Source organism: Thunnus maccoyii, chromosome 5, assembly GCF_910596095.1.
Source record: "Thunnus maccoyii chromosome 5, fThuMac1.1, whole genome shotgun sequence".
Taxonomy (NCBI): Eukaryota; Metazoa; Chordata; class Actinopteri; order Scombriformes; family Scombridae; genus Thunnus; species Thunnus maccoyii.
Genome location: NC_056537.1, coordinates 30,249,073 through 30,269,282, shown reverse-complemented (window position 1 = coordinate 30,269,282; position 20,210 = coordinate 30,249,073). Strand labels below are relative to the sequence as shown.

The 20,210-nt window shown below is 40.8% G+C and overlaps 2 protein-coding genes across 5 annotated transcripts in view; one reads left to right on the top strand and one right to left on the bottom strand.

The window, feature by feature from the left end:
* The first annotated feature begins 946 nt into the window (after positions 1–946).
* map1lc3b (microtubule-associated protein 1 light chain 3 beta) lies at positions 947–10,394 on the top strand. Its single transcript, XM_042412731.1, has 4 exons — positions 947–1,226; positions 5,236–5,291; positions 7,976–8,082; positions 8,491–10,394. The coding sequence occupies exons 1-4, from the start codon at positions 1,187–1,189 to the stop codon at positions 8,666–8,668; spliced, it is 381 nt and encodes a 126-aa protein (XP_042268665.1). The 5' UTR covers positions 947–1,186; the 3' UTR covers positions 8,669–10,394.
* Positions 10,395–11,865: 1,471 nt separating this feature from the next.
* Positions 11,866–20,210, bottom strand: part of zcchc14 (zinc finger, CCHC domain containing 14) — a 29,057-nt gene continuing 20,712 nt past the window's right edge. For 3 of the 4 annotated variants that reach the window (XM_042412166.1, XM_042412169.1, XM_042412167.1), the window contains 5 exons: positions 20,034–20,131; positions 18,314–18,411; positions 17,792–17,944; positions 16,259–17,509; positions 11,866–14,996 (listed from right to left, as the gene is read on the bottom strand). In XM_042412166.1, the coding sequence (XP_042268100.1) occupies positions 14,941–14,996; positions 16,259–17,509; positions 17,792–17,944; positions 18,314–18,411; positions 20,034–20,131 (1,656 nt within the window). In that variant the 3' untranslated portion in view covers positions 11,866–14,940. The remainder of the gene's footprint in view (positions 14,997–16,258; positions 17,510–17,791; positions 17,945–18,313; positions 18,412–20,033; positions 20,132–20,210) is intronic. The other variant, XM_042412168.1, reaches the window with a different exon arrangement.

Here is a 20,210-nt window from a genome sequence, read left to right as displayed (position 1 = left end):
TCAGGACACTTCAGGGTGTCAACCTTTGGGCAGTGGGTGTGTAGCCTCCAGCAAATAACAGTGTGCAGGGTGTTATTTGGTAGTGTAGCGACCAGGTTACATCACTGTCTCCGTCTCCCTCCCCTGCTCCGCTCTCCTCTCTGTCTCTGTGTCATGGATGTTTAAAGAGCTGCAAGTCTGCGTGTCTGCTTGACAGAGGGTGAGGCTGAGCTGCACACACACAGAGCAGAGAGGCCACAGCAGACAGGATGAAGCTCTGCATTCACACAAAATCCAACAATGCAGCACCAGGTGTGGGTGTGTTTATTTGTGCTTTAGAACGTAACCGCCATGATACAATCAGAAAATAACTTTTTATTTATCTGATCATGGCTTTGTTCTTGCCAGCACCGCTTGTGCTCTTCATTCACTCTCTAGCTTCTTAAAATTACATCTCCTCCTTCTCCCTCATTAAAATTCCATAATCTATAAATATGCAAATATATTTCATGTCAAAAGTTTTACTGCTAGACACAAGATGTCTCTTCCTTCACTGAAAAGTAAATTCTCAGCACTTGTGCACTGGAGGCTTCAAGTGTCACATCATACCTGTGTAAATTGTATACTGGACCACAATTGGCCTCCAAACTAGTTGTGATGTCACAGATCATGCTGGTAGGCCCGCCCCTTAAAATCAGATTTTCAATGACCTCCATAAACTTTCCACTTACAGCAGATAAATGTGAAAACAGCCCTCTGGTGTCAAACTCTGCACATACAACATTCTGGACAGTGAAACTAAAACATCCAACTGTAGGAACAAGAAGAAAAACACATTTTTGAGTGGAGGAGGATTTTAAGTCTTTTTGTCTTACTCTGAATTAGACACGAGAGAGAGAGAGAGACAGAGAGAGAGAGAGAGAGAGAGAGAGAGAGAGAGAGAGAGAGGGAGGCGCATGACGTCAGCGGTCAGCTGACAGGTTTGTTTTGCTTGCTCGAGCTCGTCCTGATAAAAACAGCTAGAGGAAGGAAGCGACGACATAAAACCGTCTTTAAACTACTGCTCATCTGCCACTATTTTACCAAGAAGCTAACAGCGCCGTAAGCACGGACAGTTTTATAAACCGTTTTCAGCTTTTATAGTTTTGCTTTGACAGCTGCTACCTCTGTTTTTCATCTACTGCCAAGTGGTTGACTTTGACGCAATATGCCTTCAGAAAAAACCTTCAAACAAAGAAGGACATTCGGTAGGTGTTATCAGTTTGTTTTTTCACCATTTTACACACAACTCTGCTGATTCATGTCTTCTATATAAGGCTGTAGGTTTGTAGCAGCAGCCTGAACTGTACCAGAGTGAATTACAGCGTTAATGTAGACAGGCCAGGCTAGTTATTATCCAATTATTGGCGAGTATTAGCGTTCATTTTGTCCATTTAATTCAGCTAATACTTTAACTGTATGTTACACCAGAGGTTTGTCTCTGTGCAGTAAATTAGAAAAGCTAAACACATACGGAGGTCTGTGGTTGTGTCAACTTAAATACAAGTAGATAAAGACATAAACGGCCCTTACTTGTATACATAGAGATTTAATTATAGATCAGAATATAATATAATAGGGCTGTTGACTGCAGGCCTGTCTCTGCCTCAGTGTGTTTATTTGTGTCAGAGCGGTGTGGGAGAAAAACAAAGTGGTGTCGAAATGCAGAGGAGAGAAAGAGAGCTGCAGGATTGGGGGATGGGGCAGTTTGTGGAGGAGAAAAGAGGAGTTTATAAAAGGGGGGCAAGATGAAATGAAACCTAAAAGTGTGAGGTTTATCTTATCTCTTTGTTTCATTTAATTTGATTTCGGGTAGGCCACAGCCTCGGTGCGGATATACAGTTTCAGTTTTGTGTTCCCAGCCCAGATAGCTGGAGACAAGGCCTGCAGTGCTTAGCAAATACATCTTAACTCATCCACTTGCCTCAGTCGTTACATTAGGATATAAACTTTTTGTTGTAGGCTATTTCACGAAGTTTCAGTGATGTTGTATCCTGTGGTGTACGTTTAACAACACTCCTATGATGTTCATAACGTAAATATGGGTGTTTTTTTTCTATCTAAAGTCTTATACACATAGAGAGAGAATGGGAAGAACATGTTGTTTCCATCCTGGAGTTTTTTTCCCAGTATAACGGTTCGACGTCACGTTATTGGTCCATGTTTACACAACCAGAGCACGTGAGGACCAGCCAGCAAAGAGAAACACGGTGTCACGTGCGTTGAACTGTATGTGAGGACAAGTTACAGTGAAGCTTTAGACATGAAAAGATCTTTTTTACCGCGACAAACTGACTAAAGCACAGCTAACTGTAGGTTTAGGGTGTCACATGAACATACGGCCAGTTCAGTGTTAGTGGTTGTTAGCAGTGTGACCACCAGCTGCTAGTTTATCTAAGCTCTTATTTCACACCTATGTCACTCCCTTGTGCATCATTTATCTGATTATGTGACCCCACACATCCGGCCAAAAGGCTTTTTACTTTTATACTTTTAAAAGTTCCACAGTGTTCATGACGCTGTCACCCTATATCCCAAGTTTGTGCCTGTTAAGTACCATCACATCAGCCACAGAGCTAAGCTAGGAAAAATAATTACCCTGGGAAGTTTGAAAAACCTAGAAGATGGATTATTGACACTTATATTTGCAATCCATACAACTGGAAATGAGATACCTCTTTTTATACAACACACCAAACCGAGTTTGGACCATACAATGTCACAAAAATGGTAAAAAATGTTGATCACTGTTTCCCAGAGCCAAAGATGAAATCCTCAAATGTTTTGTTTTGTCCACAACTCAAAGATACTCAGTTTACTGGTTTAACTGGTTTGTCAAAGAGGACTAAAGAAACCAGAAAATATTCACATTTGAGTCACTGGAATCAGAGTTTGGACTTTTTTTTTTCTTAGAAAATGAGTCAAAATGATTCATCGATTATCAAAATAGTTGCTGATTCATTTAAGATTTGGCAACTAAGAGATTAATCGACTAACTGTTGCAGCTCCACACCAAACATATCAATGTTTTATTATGTCAAAGACTTTTCTAACCATCTGGATGAAAAAATATTCTCTGTGCAGCACAAAAACCTGTTTCTCAAGTTAAGCCTGTCACATTTCCTTACCAGAAAACTGGAAATGATCTGTCTCTTTTTATACAACACAAAAAACAAATTAATATTTAATTTTGTATGAAAATATAAAACAATAGACACTAACATCAATATAAACAGATATATGTGATGTTAAAATTCTTGGATTAAGGATCTATGTCCTTTCGAGCCGCCATCTTTGTTTGGGTTAGCAAATGGAGTCGCAACTTGAAATACAACTTTAAAATCTTTTTTTATCATGTAGCAAAACAAGATATTTCTTCATCCACATGGTCAGAGGAGTCTTCGAGGATGATTCTGGAAATATCCTGACAGCTGTAGTAAGTTGGGAAAGACCTGGGTTTCTCTAGAGCGTGGGGTGTTTATTTTTTGGAAAATCAGATTCAAAGCCCTGTGATTTAAGAGTAATGGTAACACATGAGAGGCACAAACTGAAAATAGGTCTAAACCGAAGTTCAACATCTGGCCATGAATCAGTTGAAGTTGAATATCACCATTGTAGGTCATAAAATGACTCAGAAAACCTCAGGGAACGTTCCATTCAAGCCGGACGGCACTGACTAATTCCCATATTATGACAGAACAGAACTGTGTGAAAAAACCCACAAGCTTTCAGGTCAACTGCCACCCTGTTTTTTTTTGTGTTTTACTGAAAACTGATGACTCAAATGCAGTCTGTTGCTTGGTCCGGTCATGAGAGACAGACAAGACACGGAGCTTCCTTGTTTTAGATGGTGAACTCATCTTGATTGAAATGTGACCATGGAGCAATTCCTCAAGTTTAGCATGAAAATGTCACCTTAAGTAAGACAAACATTTTCCTTTGGCAGCAGCGTGTAATCAGATGATTGAATTAGTTATTCTCACAGTGGTCCTCTTGGCAAACGTGGTTTAATGGCATGTCACAAGACTAGATATCTGTAACTCTAAACTTCAGCAGGACGTCTTTGATAGCTTTGCTCTAGATATTAAATGCTCGGAGTGTTTCAGTATCTCTACCGAAGAGTTCACTGTAATTCACAGCCCCAAAACTGATGAAGATGATCACGGTTTTGAGGTCATCATGACTTTCCCCCTGCTGCATGTTTGTTGTCTGACCTTATCATTATCATTTGACCATCACACAGTGTTGTTGTTGATGCTGTCAGGTCAAAGTGCGGTAAGCCAATGGTGTTATCTGTTGCTGTTTATTTTGTTTCAAGTACAAATCAAATCAAATGGGTGTTTCAGAGAGGAGGGGCCTTCGCTGGCCTATGTCATCAACAATGTCCAAATCAACCGGCCAATCAGAAAAAACATCCAGATGATTTTTAATTCCTCCCCTCACTGAGGCCAGCTGGGGGATATTATTGTTGACACTCCTTCAGGAAGGAACATCTCTTTCCAGCTTGTGTTGAGTATGAAATCAATCCACATTATGTAAATTAGACATTTGGGTTTCATCTTCTGCATGCCTGTTTTTTTTTTTTTTTGTAAGGGAGGCAAACTATACACACATGTGAACGCATAATTGCACTAATGAAGTAGAAAATGAGTGGATCATAATTTTTGTATAACAATCTGCTAACCACTGTGGAACAATGTGGTCACAGCATGAGTGGATTTAAGGAAAGCTCATTATGTTTCCACTAGAGAGTCTTAGTCCACTAAGCAGTCTGTTAAATACATTATTCCCTCATGTTTCCATTCTGCATGATATCAAAAAACCCATGAATATAATCTTTTTAAATATTTTTATAATGAATATGTTTCAAAAGGACGTCTTGACAAATAGCGAAAGACCAATTAGAGCTGCCGGCCTTTGGTTTAGATCTTAGAAGAATGTACAATATGTCACACTTCCACAAACCTGTTGAACCAGAGGTCATAACAACAAACGCTCTTCCCCACATGATCGGCATGACAGGCGCTAGATAGATGATTTAAATACTGCACGTAGATGACTCAGGTGTGGCTGCAAACTTCTATTAAAACCTGCCTGTTAATGTGACTAGATTTTTTTCTCTATTCACGATCAGTATCTGTGTCGACCTTTTTGTCTTTGACCTTATTTGTGTTTTACCAGTGTGATTAACTCGTGTCCGTTTTCCTGTCCTCACAGAGCAGAGAGTAGAAGATGTCAGACTGATCCGAGAGCAGCACCCCAACAAGATACCCGTGAGTTGAAACGCACATTCACTTGTTTGCTCAAAGCTGAGAGTAACGATGTAGTTAGCACCAAAGCTGCATTTAAGTTTGATTTCAAAACACTGTGAGAAAAACTATCAAGGCACAAATCAGTCAGCTCGATGTGCATACAGGAAGACACGACTAAGAACAAGACAAACAATGCAACGGAAAATGTTACCACACGTTTCCTGGTTGTGCTCTGAGCTGTCTGTAAGATATTTTTAAATGTCAGTCACTTTTATTCTAGCATCAGTTTCTTTAGTTTAGATTGACAAATCAGGCGGAGCAGCATCTGTTTCTAGTTTCTAGCAAAGCTGCATCTGCTTTTGAGTCAGGTGTCTAGTGGCTCTTAGCAACCACCAATAAACACACACACACACACGCCCCTCATGTTTCACCTGCTCGTTTTATCATTTTGAGATAGAGTATCACCACAGCCTTCCATCTGCTGCCCCATGTAAGGCCACGTCTCATCTTAAAAGCAACCCCAGCGTGTGTGTGTGTGTGTGTATGTGTTTCCTGTGTACTCTCCTGGGGTTATAAACTGCCATGTCATGGTAAGTGTTGAGACCAGAGGCAGATGCGCTGTGTCACTGTAATGTAACTCCATCCACAGACAGCCACATTGGAGCCTGTCAGGGTGGGGGAGCAGGAGACTGTATGACATACTGATTATAGCTCTCAGACCAGGCCCTGCCTCACTGAATAATATAGCTGCTTCCATTCATGCCTTACACCGAGCCATGCATCTTCAAATAACTGCCCACATTTCACATTCAGATTCAGCTATTTATTATTTTTATTTTAATATTTATCATTATTGTTTATGCAGGGAAAAGTTAAAAGTAACTCGTTAAAAAGATATGTCCTGAGTGGGACATTTTACAGACGAAAAATGTCCCACAGCGCTCTCTAGCAGGCAAACTATGTAATGACAACACTGTTTCTAAATTACATATGGTTCTGGCTTGTTTACTGGTCTGGCTCTAGACACAACAATACAAATGATCAAGTGACCAATTGACACATGTATTATAGGTATTACATTATGCATTCTTGTATTAATATATGTATTATTAAACATCAACTTACATTAGAGCTTAGCAGATAATCAATCTACCATTACTTTCATGCTGGATAATTAAATATCATCTGGGACTTGGTTAGATGTTTTCTTTTCTGTGTCTTTAAAGGTGCAGTGTAGGGGGTATTCAGTTTGTTGCAGTCTACAACCTCACTGCTAGATACCACTAAATCCTACACACTGCACCTTTAAAGGGTCTTTAATCAATATTTTTCTAATAACATAGAAAGAATGGATCACATGATTACTTGTATGCGAAAGGTGTCGCTCATAGTAATGCACCCACTTAAAATTATCACCCAACTCTTCAGTTCCCCTCAGCTCTATAGAGCATTTTAGCTCCTTTCAGCTCATTGATCTGAATTTCCAGCCCACAATTCTACTGTTTTGGTTCACTCTCACAGCTCTCATCGGTGTAATTTATCACATTTAGCAGCTAAAGAGAGAGAGATTTCCTCCAGGAGACGGTGGAGACCAAACACAGAGTGTATAGATAGGAAAAGGAGAGTGAATGTTGGACTTAACATTCATCAGGTGGACAGAAACACCACTCTTAATGTTGCTCCAAGTCTGCTCAATGTTTAAATAAGCAACTTTTTGCTAACAAGTTCACCACATCACCTTTATAAGATGATAATATGACAATGTTGTGTTTACAGCCTGTTTTTGGTTCCCCCAAGTAGCCAGAAAAAAAAGCTATTACAGGTTTACAGTTAAGTTTCTGAGCCTATTCAAGTGTTAAAGCTCCATACAGTGAACAGTGAATCATTCTACACATTACACGTTCACATTACAAATCATGTTAAAAGTGTTCCCTACATGATGTCGTTATATAGGTTTGAAATCTTTAAATATACCATGACAGAACATTTTATCCATATTTCCCATTCCTTATCTGAATCAACATCTAAGAATAGAAAGTGTTGTATGTTGTATAGATTGTAAAGCCCAAAAAATGTGATTTTGAGCTTGACCCCCATCTTTACATTCAGAAAAACGTCTTATCAAAGTGTGTGTAACATCCTCTTGAGGTTGGCATAGCCACTGAACATAAGCATGGATGATTTAGCCGTTCAGAAAGGCTGCTGCTGCTCCTGGAAGATGCAGCCTCATCACAAGCAGCTCAGACAAGCAAATGAGAGTGTTTTCTATTGTATAAACTCCTAGACGATCAGAGGAGGCTTCATGGCAGCCGGCCTACAGCTGATGCATGTAATTTGTGATGAAGTGGTCCGTGTGCCTCTGCAGTGCTGTTCATAAGAGCTTCTTCACAGCGCGTCTTAACTTGATTAAATGTCTTAGTGAATAAAAGACTCTGGATTCTTGAATAATTCGACAAGGTGGAAGGGCTGTGTTCTTTTTTTTTTTTTTTTTTTTTTTACAACATCATCCGATATGGGTGGCTTCATCTCCCTGTCTCATCCCAGTATTGATCACAGACACTGGATTAGAAAATGATCAGGGAGTCTGTTCAGTACTAGGAAGCACAGAAAATCCAGCATCTAACTGTAGAGCAATCATTGATGTGTGTGTGTGTGTGTGTGTGTGTGTGTGTGTGTGTGTGTGTGTGTGTGTGTGTTTCCTGTAGGTGATCATTGAGAGGTATAAAGGAGAAAAACAGCTCCCCATCCTGGACAAGACCAAGTTCCTGGTGCCAGACCACGTCAACATGAGTGAACTCATCAAGATTATCAGGTAGACCTGAACTCCTCTCCTCTTCTTTTCTCTCTTCTGTTCTTTTCTATTCTTTCCTCTCCTCTTCTCCCCTTTTGTCCACGTCTCCTCTTCATTGTTTTCCTATCCTCTCTTCTTTCCTTTCTTCTCCTCTTTTCTTTCCTCTCGTCTTTGTTTCCTTTCCTTTTCCTTCCTCTCCTCCCATCCTGTCTCTTCTCTCTTCTTTTCTGTTCCCCTCCTCTTTTCGCCTTTCATCTCTTCCTCTTTGTTTTCCCATCCTCTCTTCCCTTCTCTTCCCCTCTTTTCCCCTTTTCTCTTTTATTTCTTCTTCTTGTCCTGTTTTGTCTCCTATCCTCTCTCCTCTTTTCCTCTCTTCTTTCACCTCCTCTCCTCCTCCTCACTCCTGTCATGTCTTTTCTCCCCCACCAGGAGGCGCCTCCAGCTAAACTCCAACCAGGCTTTCTTCCTGCTGGTCAACGGCCACAGCATGGTCTCAGTGTCAGCAGCCATCTCTGAGGTGTATGAGCGGGAGCGGGACCAAGATGGCTTCCTCTACATGGTGTACGCTTCCCAGGAGACCTTCGGCACTGCCACGACCGCCCAGTGAACAGCCCTCCTTCCTTCTTCCACCCTGGCCAGCGATTGGACAATTGTAGTTTTTAGCTCCCTGCCATGTTTTTCCAGTAACACAGTCGTCTTGCCACATTAGTCTTGACTGTAAGAACTAAAACACAGACGCAAACTGCTAAATGTAAACACGATAACGTCTCAGCTCAGATCAGTTCAGGTTGCCGTCTCTCTCACTGCAGTGAGCAGATAGACTGTTTGTGTTCCACCACACTCACCCAGTAGCATAAAGCCACAAGGGTCAACCAGAACAGCAGAGTTTGAGTAGAGAAATCCCCAAATCTGACTCAGGCCAATAGTCTCTTAGTGTCTGTCTCTGCTTCTTTATTGTCTCTGGTCAATCACGTCAGCTGTCATGGCAACGTACCAGCTGTTGACGGCAGTTATTTTGAGTGTTGTGGTTATGTGTCTCCTAGGCTGTATTTATGTTCATGTATATATACATTTCAGGTAGTGGTATTACATGAAAGTGGTGTGGCTCCACCACTTATCTATATATATATGTATATATATATATACACATATATATATATATATATTTATATATATACATTAGCCAATGAACAAAGCCAACCTTAGTTTTAAGGTTTGTGGAGACAAATGTTAGAGAGAGAGAGAGAGAGAGAGAGAGAGAGAGAGCTTTGTAAAGAGTTTCTGGCTTCCTGTTGTTTTTATGGAGGATTTTATTGCAGTCTGAGGTCAAATTTAGGAGTCCAAGCCTACTTTTGCCAGAGATTATTGCTAAATTAAGTAGAGAAGATCCTTGTTAATCAGCGCATCTCTGCTGTGTGTCTCGTCACATTCCCTTTATGGTCCTTTGGTGTTTTTATCCTCCCTGCCTTGTAGCCTAAAGCATCTTCACTGTAACAAAAAAAAGATGTAAGGAAACTGCTTTGCTCTTGAAACAGATGATTGTAGTTTGCAGAAAATGCCTTGGTGTACAGATGGTATTGACATTATGGCTTTGAATATAAAGGGGTTCCAATAAGAGTGTAACCAAGTTGACTTTGGAGACACTACAAAGAGCATGGTCTGATTGCATGTGTGAATGGGGGATGATGGTGTTTCTGTAAATGCTGATGAGGGGAGGGGGTTGCTTAAAACATGACAGCGTTCATTTCCTTTCCTTCGTATTTCTGTTGTTACAAGTTATCATTAAGGTGATGAAGGGAAGTTGGAAAAAAAAAAAAAAAGAGTGAAACATGGGCAGGTTGATGAGCACCATGTCTGTGTTCTGCCTTTGACCCACAGGGCTGATTTCCCAGAGCTGCCGTTGCTGCGTCGCTGTGGGGACGTCAGACCTGCCCACTGGGTTTTTAAGGGCTGCACGTTTAATCCTGTCTGTCTATAGATGGACTTTCACACTTCCTGTGCTGTTGTGCTTCTCCTCCTCCTCACCATCTTCTTAACAGATCGAGGTTTAGCTGCTTTTATATCGCAGTATTTTATCATTTTTGGTTCGTTTTATTTAATGTGATTTTTATTTCATTGTACGACATGTCTTTACTCTCGCTGTCCACAGTATGTGATTTACAAAAGGTGACTTTTTTCTGACTAGTAAAAGCCACTGTGTGTTTGTTACAGAGGGGTGGAGCATTTGTTTTAGTTCTGTCTTTATCTGCCTGCTCCTCTGTTTCACACACACACATCCACACACAGCAATATCACTCAATCTCCTTTATGTATTTATGTTGGTATTTTGTAAACAATAAAAGAGGAAAAAAAATTATTTGTGGGCCTCTTGAGTTATTTTTTATAGGCAACTAACAATGGATCAATTGACTACTTGTATTGCACTTGTATTGTATTAGTGTAAGTGTTGCTTATAATTTAAAGATAGTTTTAAAGTTACAGTTGTAGTTATTAAACTTCAGTTATGGAAAGTGACATCTCAAATACTGCACTTCAGTACAATTTTGAGGTACTTGTACTTGAGATTCCATTTTATACTCCTTGATACTTCCAGTCCACTACATTTCAGAGGGAATTAATGTTCTTTTACTCCACTACATTTATTTGACAGCTATATTACTTTTCAGATTAACACTTTACATGAAATAACATAGGATGAGCTCATGAATGACACTACACTGATAAATATTAAACCACTATAATAACTGAAAACTCTCCAATATTTCACAAAGAAAAATTAGTCCAAATTTGTGTATCAAAACTTTGTTTTTTCTTCTTTCCTCTTTCATTAATGATCTCATGACCCCTCAGATTTATCTGGTGACCCTTTAGAGGGGCCCAACCCCTAGGTTGGGAACCACTGGACTAAACTAGCTGACTGTATATAAAGTAGTTGAAACTAGCTCCACCTCCAGCAGCTACAACAGTAACATGCTGCTCTAACACTGATGCTTCACTATTAATAATCTAATGATGTCATATATAATAATATATCAGTCATGGGGGCCAAGTACTTTTACTTGTAATGGAGTATTTTTACATTGTGGTGTTGCTATTTTCACTTACTGTACCAGTCAAAAGTTTGGACACATTCTCTCATTGGATGGGAAGGTGCGTTTAAACTTTTGACTGGTACTGCAAGTAAAGAATATGAGTACTTCTTCCACCACTGTTGAATCAGTTGTTTCTGTTCATGGTTAGACGTGTGCATTCCTTCGGATAGCTGATTGCATTTAGCTTGTAAACTGGTACCAAAATAATATATATTTTTTTGTAACTCTAAAGATAATTCTGTACTTTGTAGCGTTTCTGAAACATCTATTCATACACGTGTAAATATAGATGTGTTCCACTGTGTTCCCTGTAATTTTCTATGGATGAGAAAGATGGTTTTTATCCGTGAAAAAAGAGAGAGCTGTAATCTTTGTGTTTCTCCACTGGCTCATTTTAACACAAGTCCTTCAGTCCTCTGGCAAAGTCTCAAGATCTACCTCTGACTATTTCAAAAATAATCAGGCTTATACTGAAAATATCTGATTCCATCTGCTCAGACAGTAATGACGGGAGCAAGTATGTGCCAAACGCTGCCAGAAAACTGGATTTCAGGGTGTAAAAATTCAATCTTTGATCCATTTCATGCTAAAATTTTGTGTTTTGATTTGTAGATGGGTGGTTTGTTTATGCTGATAAATGGTGATATTTACGTGAATATTTATTTAAATTCTTAAAACGTCTTATAATAACTAAATCCTGCAGACAATATGATGAAAGTCAGAATCAGAACATATTTTATTACTCAAATGTTTTTTTCCCTCAGAGTCAAATCAAGTTTGAAAACACAATAAGCGATATAAAATCTGACCTATACTTGAACTGGATAATTATAAACTGTGTTCAAACATTTGCACACAAATATTTCAAAAGCACTTTTCACTAAAGATGAAGCAACATGCATGCTGTGGTATCAGCTTACCAGGCTCTATTGTGATGCTTAAGGCAACAGCAAAACTAGATAAGTGCAAAAAAACAAACAAACAAACAAAAAAAACATTAAAAGAGGGCGCTCTTTGGTATGATCTATGAAACAAAAGTCCAAGGCAGTTTTTTTTCCTTCTGTGCAACAACTGAATGAAATCTTGTTATGCACCTATATTCATGTACACAGTTGCACAGTTAAAACTCTAATGAACATTCAGCTGAACATCCAGGGGCAGGCTAGTTGATTGTGAGCCCCGTTTCTGTGAAAACACAATTCCCCAAAACACAACATATTTTACATTACAAAAAAAAACACAATGTTGACTTATTGTTTTGAACAAACAGATAGAAGTTGCTATACATACTGAATATTCAGTATTTACCATTTTAAATAAATGTCCCTGTGCTGCGCCCTCCAGGGGTACAGATAGAGTTTCATCTGAAGGACCAGCTGTCCTCGTGTCTGTAAAACTCTGGGTCCTGCCCAGCAACTCACACACAGTCCAAGACTTCAAAAACACTCACAAACATTTCCTAACTTTAACTCAGACTGTTTCTCAAATTCAACAATCCTGAAATGTTCTTTTGTATAAAGGCTGTACAATTACAAAAGAGGCTGAAGTGTAGGACATTCATTCACTTACATCCACAATATGAAAAAATGCGACATCAGCAAACTTCACTGCAGGAAATTGGCACTTTTGAAATGTTGATCCGCCTTAAATGACCGCAGGAACACTGTTGTGAACTGAAGATACAAAGATATTCTGTACTGACATTTAATGTTTGTCTGAAAATATTTAGCCTGCATTCTGATTGTCCTGTCCTGTATAGAAAGCAGCATCTGGCACTGTAAGCCGTTTTGCTATCAGACTGGCCCAGAGGTAGAGAGGCTGCATGTCACCCGAAGGTGATGGGTTCAACCCCAGGCACTGTTGACGGGAGCTGGTACAGGCTCCCACTAAGATCACCTGCTAGAGACCAACAAAGTCTGTTCCATTTCAAGTCTTTTACTTAAATTTGAGTACAAACAGGGGCCGTCTACTGTCAGCTGTTTAATGAAGTGTTGAGGTGATCTGATCTTGGGCGGAGCAGCAAGTTCTCAGAGAATCCACCTTTGTGAGCTGGATCTTTTGGAGGATCCAGCTCTTGAATCAGGGTACACAGTTCCTTTTAAAAGTAAGATGAAGAGAAAATAGAGTAGATACAATTGAAAACACTTTTTGTAACACGTTTGCTGTGTCCCAAATTCATACTGCTTTCTAATTCTATACATTTGTAAGTATGTGGTGGTATGTATGTAGTGTGCTCACACTGGAGAGCAACTAAATCAAGCATTCAAAACAGTCAGTAAGCAGACTATGAAGAAACTAGAGTATACTGTTGATGGACAATATTCTCCCATGATGCAATGCATAAAATAAATATTGGAGCAGTAAAAACAATAAAAAATGTGTAGGTCTCTGTGTTGTTAGACCTGGTGCACACAGTCCTGCTAAAGGTTTCACAGTATTCCACTGATCTACAGGTACCAAGAAACCTGTGAAACATGAAGACGAAGACTGTTTGCATGTAAACATTGTGGTCGACGATGCAGGTTTTCAAAATACTTAAAAAAAACTGGCTTTGCAAATGTTTTATGAGGAAGGAAATGCATTCAGTATGTTTGTTAGACATTGATGATCCACACAATGTGTTTTTCTGGGTAACAACAAATGTAAACAGACACTTTGTTTACAAAAAAACTCAACAGGGGAGCTTTAATTGGTCGTGATGTTCTGAAGTCACGGCTTGACTGTGTTTGAGCAATGTACGTACTGCATCAATCCTGCTAGACTAAAACAATAAAGTGTGCTGATTTCTTGTAAACTAACAGCAAAAACCAGTCCACTACAATGATAAGTATAAAGTATGTACCGTATACAGTTAGTATGAAGTATGGAATGGGGACACAGCTCTGCTTTACATCACATGTCATCCATGGACAGCAGCGAGTCGAACCTGATCACAAGACGTATAAGAGAATTGCTTCTTTTAATAATCCGTGTTTTAAAGCTGGTATGAGAGGCTTTATATAACAGAGGATTCAGTGAAAGGGAGGATAACACTGCTGCTTCTTTGTGGGTTCAGAGAGCTGGACACATGTCCAAGATATTCAAGCTGTCTCAATAAAGGCATGATTAGATCAAACTGGGTCTTAGGTTCAGAACAAGTTAAAAATGCATTCCGCTGAGTGTCCAGGAAGTTATTAGGATGCTGGACTTCTGTTCCTTTGGTTTGTGAACCATCCAGGAGACTACAGACGTTCTGTTATTTGGCTGGGGGAAAGACTCTCTGGTTGTACTGCACTGTAGGTGATGTGGCTGACTGTTTCTTCCGTGGAGGAAGTCTCTGAGATGAACTGAGGCAGAGTTTAGGATCCCCAGCTCTCCTTGTGACTTGTATCAGAGGAGATCTGAGTGGGGAGGAAAGCTAATCTGGTGACACGGACTGTGACAGCCATTCCATCTCTTCTTCATATACTCTGTATCCGTCTCTCCTCGCCAATCTGTTTCTTTTCTGTCCTCCTTTCATCTCTCAGCGAGGCATATGTAAGTAGTGTAAAGAAACTCCTCTCCCTCCTTGTTTTTCGCTGTTCTCAGGCAGCTGCTGCCGATGGCTCTCTGCAGTGATAGCTGTTGTAAAAGAATTACAAAAGGATAAAATAGATCTGCTTTCAGATCAACAGTCCTTAAACGGACCCGTGGTGAAGCAGGCTGTCTGCACATCCCTTTAAAACTCTGTGGCGGCTGCCTGCTGAGGAACATGAGGTACAGTCGTGTCAAGAGTATGACAATTCAAATCCACTTGTGTTTCTCCTGGTTAGTCCCCTGAGTCCTTACTGTCAGAGTGAGGAGTGTACTTCAGTCGAAATGTTCCTGTGAAACACAGCAGAGAAATCAAATGTGTTGGAAATGTCCAGAAAGTTTGAGCCAAAGACATGAAGTTGACCCAACTTTGCTTCATGAAAAATAGCCTATTCTAATGTTTTTATAATAAACTAAGCCCAAATTGACAGAACTGCTGAATAAGTGTTGTGCAATTATAATAATATAAATATAATATATAATATAAATTATAATTTTAGCATTGTTTTGTGTCCAAATTTTGATGCTAAAAACGTAGTTGTATGACTTTAAATACAGACATCAGAAAATGCCTGAGCTGTACAGAGGAAAACATTATGCTGAAGGGCTCACTGAGTTAGTGTAATAAAGATGTGACACACTGATGCATGCATTATGGTTAAAAGAGTGTTTTAGGTGATTAATAAAGGCTATCTTTTTTAATAAACTAAGAATGGGAGTAACTTCAAACAGAGCAGTAGCTCTGGCTACCTTGCAGAAAACATTACAGTAATAATAAGAATAATAATCTGTTCTAAGCTCCCATGAGATCATCATCACTCCACATGCAAATAACAATTGTTAAAGAGATAATGTACCTCAGGAGACTTCCTGGTTACATAAAGGTTAAATGATAATAAAAACATTCATTTATTAATGGAGTCTCTGTGGAGACTTCCTCAGTGTTAAATGATGATCAATTAATATTAATTATAAACATCACTTTTCTCCTTTTCATTGAGCTCTACTTTCCTTTATAAGGTTCGGAAATGTCAATAAAACTAACTGAAACTGAAATGAACATGAATTAACTGAGTAAATTAAGTTGCTTTTAATTTGAAAAAAACATTTTTACAAAGTCATAACATTAGCCAATTATTAATCCTGTTTCCCAGTTTAAAATAGAACTGCAAAATTACTGACTAATCTATTTGCCTCTTTTTCCATCTTACAGTTTATTTCTCTCATTCTTTGACATTTATGGATCGTATTGTTTTGTTTTTTCATTTTAATGTAGCTTCAAGTAAGCAGTATGAAACCCACAGAGCAGCAACAAGAGCTCACATTAGTTAAACAAATAACCAAATATAAAATACCTTTTAAAATGTATTTGTGAGTCCATTCCAATCAACAGAGAAAACTAAATCATTATTTTGCACAAACATAATCATATTAATCTTTTTTGGTTGTGTTTTTAATTAATCTTTAAAATGCAAATTGTTTTTCTAAATGTATTTATAAAATGAAAATGTTTTTATTAATTCCAGCAGCACCCTGCAGACTGATTCACTCACCTTGCTGTGATGAGTCCATGGGCGGCTGTTTGCAGTCCTCTGCTCTGTGCCCATTGGCACCACAGTTATAACATGACAGGTTTCCCGCTGCACGTTTCTGGCCTCCGTTTCCCATGATGCCATGGGGCTGGTAGTAGCCAAAGCCCTGCTGCTGGTCATGTGACACGGGGCTATGGTGATAGGGCGGTGGCATCATCATGGGGTAGGAGAAGGGCGCGGCTCCAGCGCCCGCATTGCTGGACGAGGCTATCAGGGGGCTGAGATGGAGCAGAGGACCCAGGGTGAAGAGGGAGGGGCCGGTCGGGAATGGCTGCAGGTAGCCAGCCGCAGCAGCATATCCAGGCAACGCCCCGTAGGCCCCGCAGTTCCCCCGACAACCACAGGAGCTGCAAACACACACGGAGGGGGTGTGACCTGAATTTTGATCCAATGAGGAGGCAGAGGAAGGGGAAGGGGAGGGGCTGGAGGTAGGCTGGGGCGGGTAGTAAGTGTTGCCGGGCACCGCAGCCACAGGGACAGTGGTTGTGGTTGCCATGGGAACAAAGCCACCCCCACTAGTGGAGCTTGCAGACTGTGAGCCGGACTTTGTGGAGGGACACGAGGAGGAGGAGAAAGAAGAGAAGGAGGAGGTGGAAGAGGAGGTAGGTGGGCAGGAGTAGTATCCGGATGGAGAGGTGGATGAAGAGGATGAGAGGTGGAAATGGAGAGGAGGGTGGGAGACATGGTGGACGCTGTTGGAGGTGGAGGTCAGAGCAGAGCTGGTTTCCACCATCAGACCCACAGCAGCTCCTGTAAGACCGCGGCACACCACCGAGTCCTGGAGCGTGGAAGAGCCGTCCACGTTCAGCCCAGGGAAAAGGTTCTCCAGCCTCACCCCCATCCCTACACCCAGCCCCCCACTGAAGCCTGCGCCAGCAGCAGGCAGGCCCGAGCCCAGCGGCTTAGTCCTGTCCTCCGTGCACAGCGGAGGGGGCCGCGGCTTCCGCGGGGAAGTGAGGATGCGTGCTGGGTTTGAGACCGAGGAGAGCAGGGTCTGGGGGTAGCTGGCCTGAGGGTGGTAGGGAGACTGCGGGAGGCCGAAGGGGAGGTGGGAGGAGCAGGAGGGAGGAAGAGGAGGAGCTGGGTCGGTTTGGACGGGAAGGACCTGTGCTGTGGGGCGACTGGAGCCTGTGGGGCAGCTGGAGTTGAGAATGAAAACACATGAGCGGTCCTTCTCTGGACCCCCTCCTGCTGCGTCTGGACCCGACACACCTGAAACACAGACACAGGGTGGTGTGTACTAATGTGAGGGAGGCAGGAGTGACCTGGAGCAGACGCTCATACAGTATGAATATGTCAGGTTTTCTCTTTTCAGCCTTTGTCGGCCACCGTATATTACTGATAATACAGAGGAAGTATTGCTTGAGGCCAAAAAGTGCTGCTGGGAAAATTTTACAAATGCCTATCAGCTCATTCTTCTGTAAATTTATTCTCATTATTTGGTGTCACAATGGGAATAAGGAAAGAGAAAGGGTAAAGTAAGAGGAAACTTACGTCGGTGAATGTCTCTGGTCCTGTCAAAAGTGGAGTCACTGCAGAAGGGTGTTCGGGGGGAGCAGGAAGAGCTGGAGTAGCCTGAGGATGAGCTGCTGTCTGTGGAGACGGGGTGATGGTGCAGCATGGCATCCACCTCCACTCGCAGCTCTGCTGCAAAACATATCATGTTTTGGACCGTTTTGGACTCAGGGAACTGAGCATGCTGGCCATTTCAAATCATACATTGTGCAGTCACAGTCTCATTCTGCAGCACACTGAGCATCTGCTCAGTAGTACAAAAGGAGTTTAGTACTGTGCTCAAAGACAGCAGTAATTGATGACTTCTGGGAGTAGAGGATAAACCTCTCCTCCCAGAAATAAAACTTTTAACCTGTAACATTCACATGCAAAACACCAAATAAAGTTATTTTGAGCCACAGCAAACATTTAACCTGCTATTTCTCATATCTACACAGAATAATAATGTAAATACATGTGAATGATGTCAAACCAGCAGAGAGCCTAAAGCAGCTTTGTTACCTGCAGTGGAGGTGGGGTGTGTTGAGGGTCCCATGTGACTGGAAGGAGTCACCCTGGCAATGCCGCTGCAGGACCGCTTCTCCATCTTCATCTCCCTGCTGGACACACACACACACACACACACACACACACACACACACACACACACACACACACACACACACACACACACAGAAACACAAACACACAACAGTAAGAAAAATACTCCAAAAGTAACAAATTTGTAAATTAAGAGAGAAGAGAGGTTTGATGCATACTGCCGTTGATCTTGTTTAGTGTACATGTTTATTTTTAGATGCAATTTAATTCATTTATTTTATAATATCCATGTGCTGGAAGTTTTCAATCTTTCCTCTTGACTGTGACAAATAAAACAAAATATATACATATTTTATATTTTAAATTTGAAACTGTCTCCAAAATTACTGTTATGGATTAAACAAACTATATACAACTGAATTATTGTTAACTGGACTAGATTTAAAAGTGTTGGAATTTGTTGGAATTTTTTAACTTTGGACAGAGCTGCCCAAGTAATCTTGAAGACCTGTTTTACACTACAAAAATCTATAAGTTTATGTTGCCTGAGGTTGAACAGCAGCTAATGTCCTTATATCACCACCAGGGAGAGACATTGCCCACTCAACATGTGCCTCAGCATCCCAGCTGCTATTCAACAAACACATCTGCAAACCCGCTGCATGGAAAACCAATGCAGGAACTTTCCATTTTCTCTGTCTTGTTTAAGCATGCACACACACGCAACACACGTGTTGTCACCTACCTAATGGAAACATGTTGATACTGGGGATGGAAACACGATGAAGAGATAATAACAGCGGGTTCGAGTCAGGGATCCGTGTGTACGTGTGTGTGTGTGTGTGTGTAAGTGTGCGTGTTGGTCTGTTTGTATAAGTAAGACAGAGCATTTAGAAGCATTTGCTTGCACGTCCTTGTTTTTGTGTTTTTGCATGTGTTTCTGTCGATTATCTCCTCATAAGTACATCTTATCTCTCCAGCCCACCTACAGCTGGTTAACCATTGACGCTGTATGGACTGTTACTGCTGTGCATATACGGCCGAAATCAGCAGTCGATCAGTCTGTCTGTTAATCGTTAATAGGACAAAGCATGGTGCTGTATTTTCAGATAACTGCACGGCTCTGATGTATCAGCCTCATCACCCCTTTAAAGCTTGCAGGCTACTCGTTCCAGCTGTTGCTGAGTTGTGACTTCTACTTTTTGGAGTTAATAGTTTGACATTTTGGGAATTATGTAGTTTTGGGAATTATTAGTATTCGTTCAAGTTTAAGAAACAGTCATTCTAAATTTGGCATTTAGAAAGACTATACACCTAAAATATGATAAAAACAATACTTTTTTAAGAGGGAAAATCCATTCGGAACTGTGCAATTACAAAAAATGATTAGCCATATTAGCCTCTGCATAATGTGCGCTACTTTTCAATAACATGAGTGGTTGTGGATTATCCCTTGCCAAACGCCCCTTAACTGCACATAACTTCCTGTAAAAACAATGTTATGCTTTGATATACTGATACGGCAAAAAACCCCAGAAAACTTCATGACACAGGACCACTAGATGAAACCATTCCGTCACACTGCTTACAACTGGCCAGAACAGAGCGAAACATCAAACAAGCTCTTCACTGTGTGAACTCAGACAAAAAAAAAACTGGATTAGTGACATCCGCAGCTTACTCTGCAGACTTCTGCAGCTCCAGTTGAGTCTTGAGTTTCTTTTTTGCTCCTTGGGTCAAGTCGTACTTGTTCAGGTCCTCCTCTGTCAGCGCTAAAAACTGTAGATTGTACAGGAAAAGAGGTTCAGAAGATTATAGAAACATTTTTGAGTGGTTGCATATGCTCCTTGTGACAGAA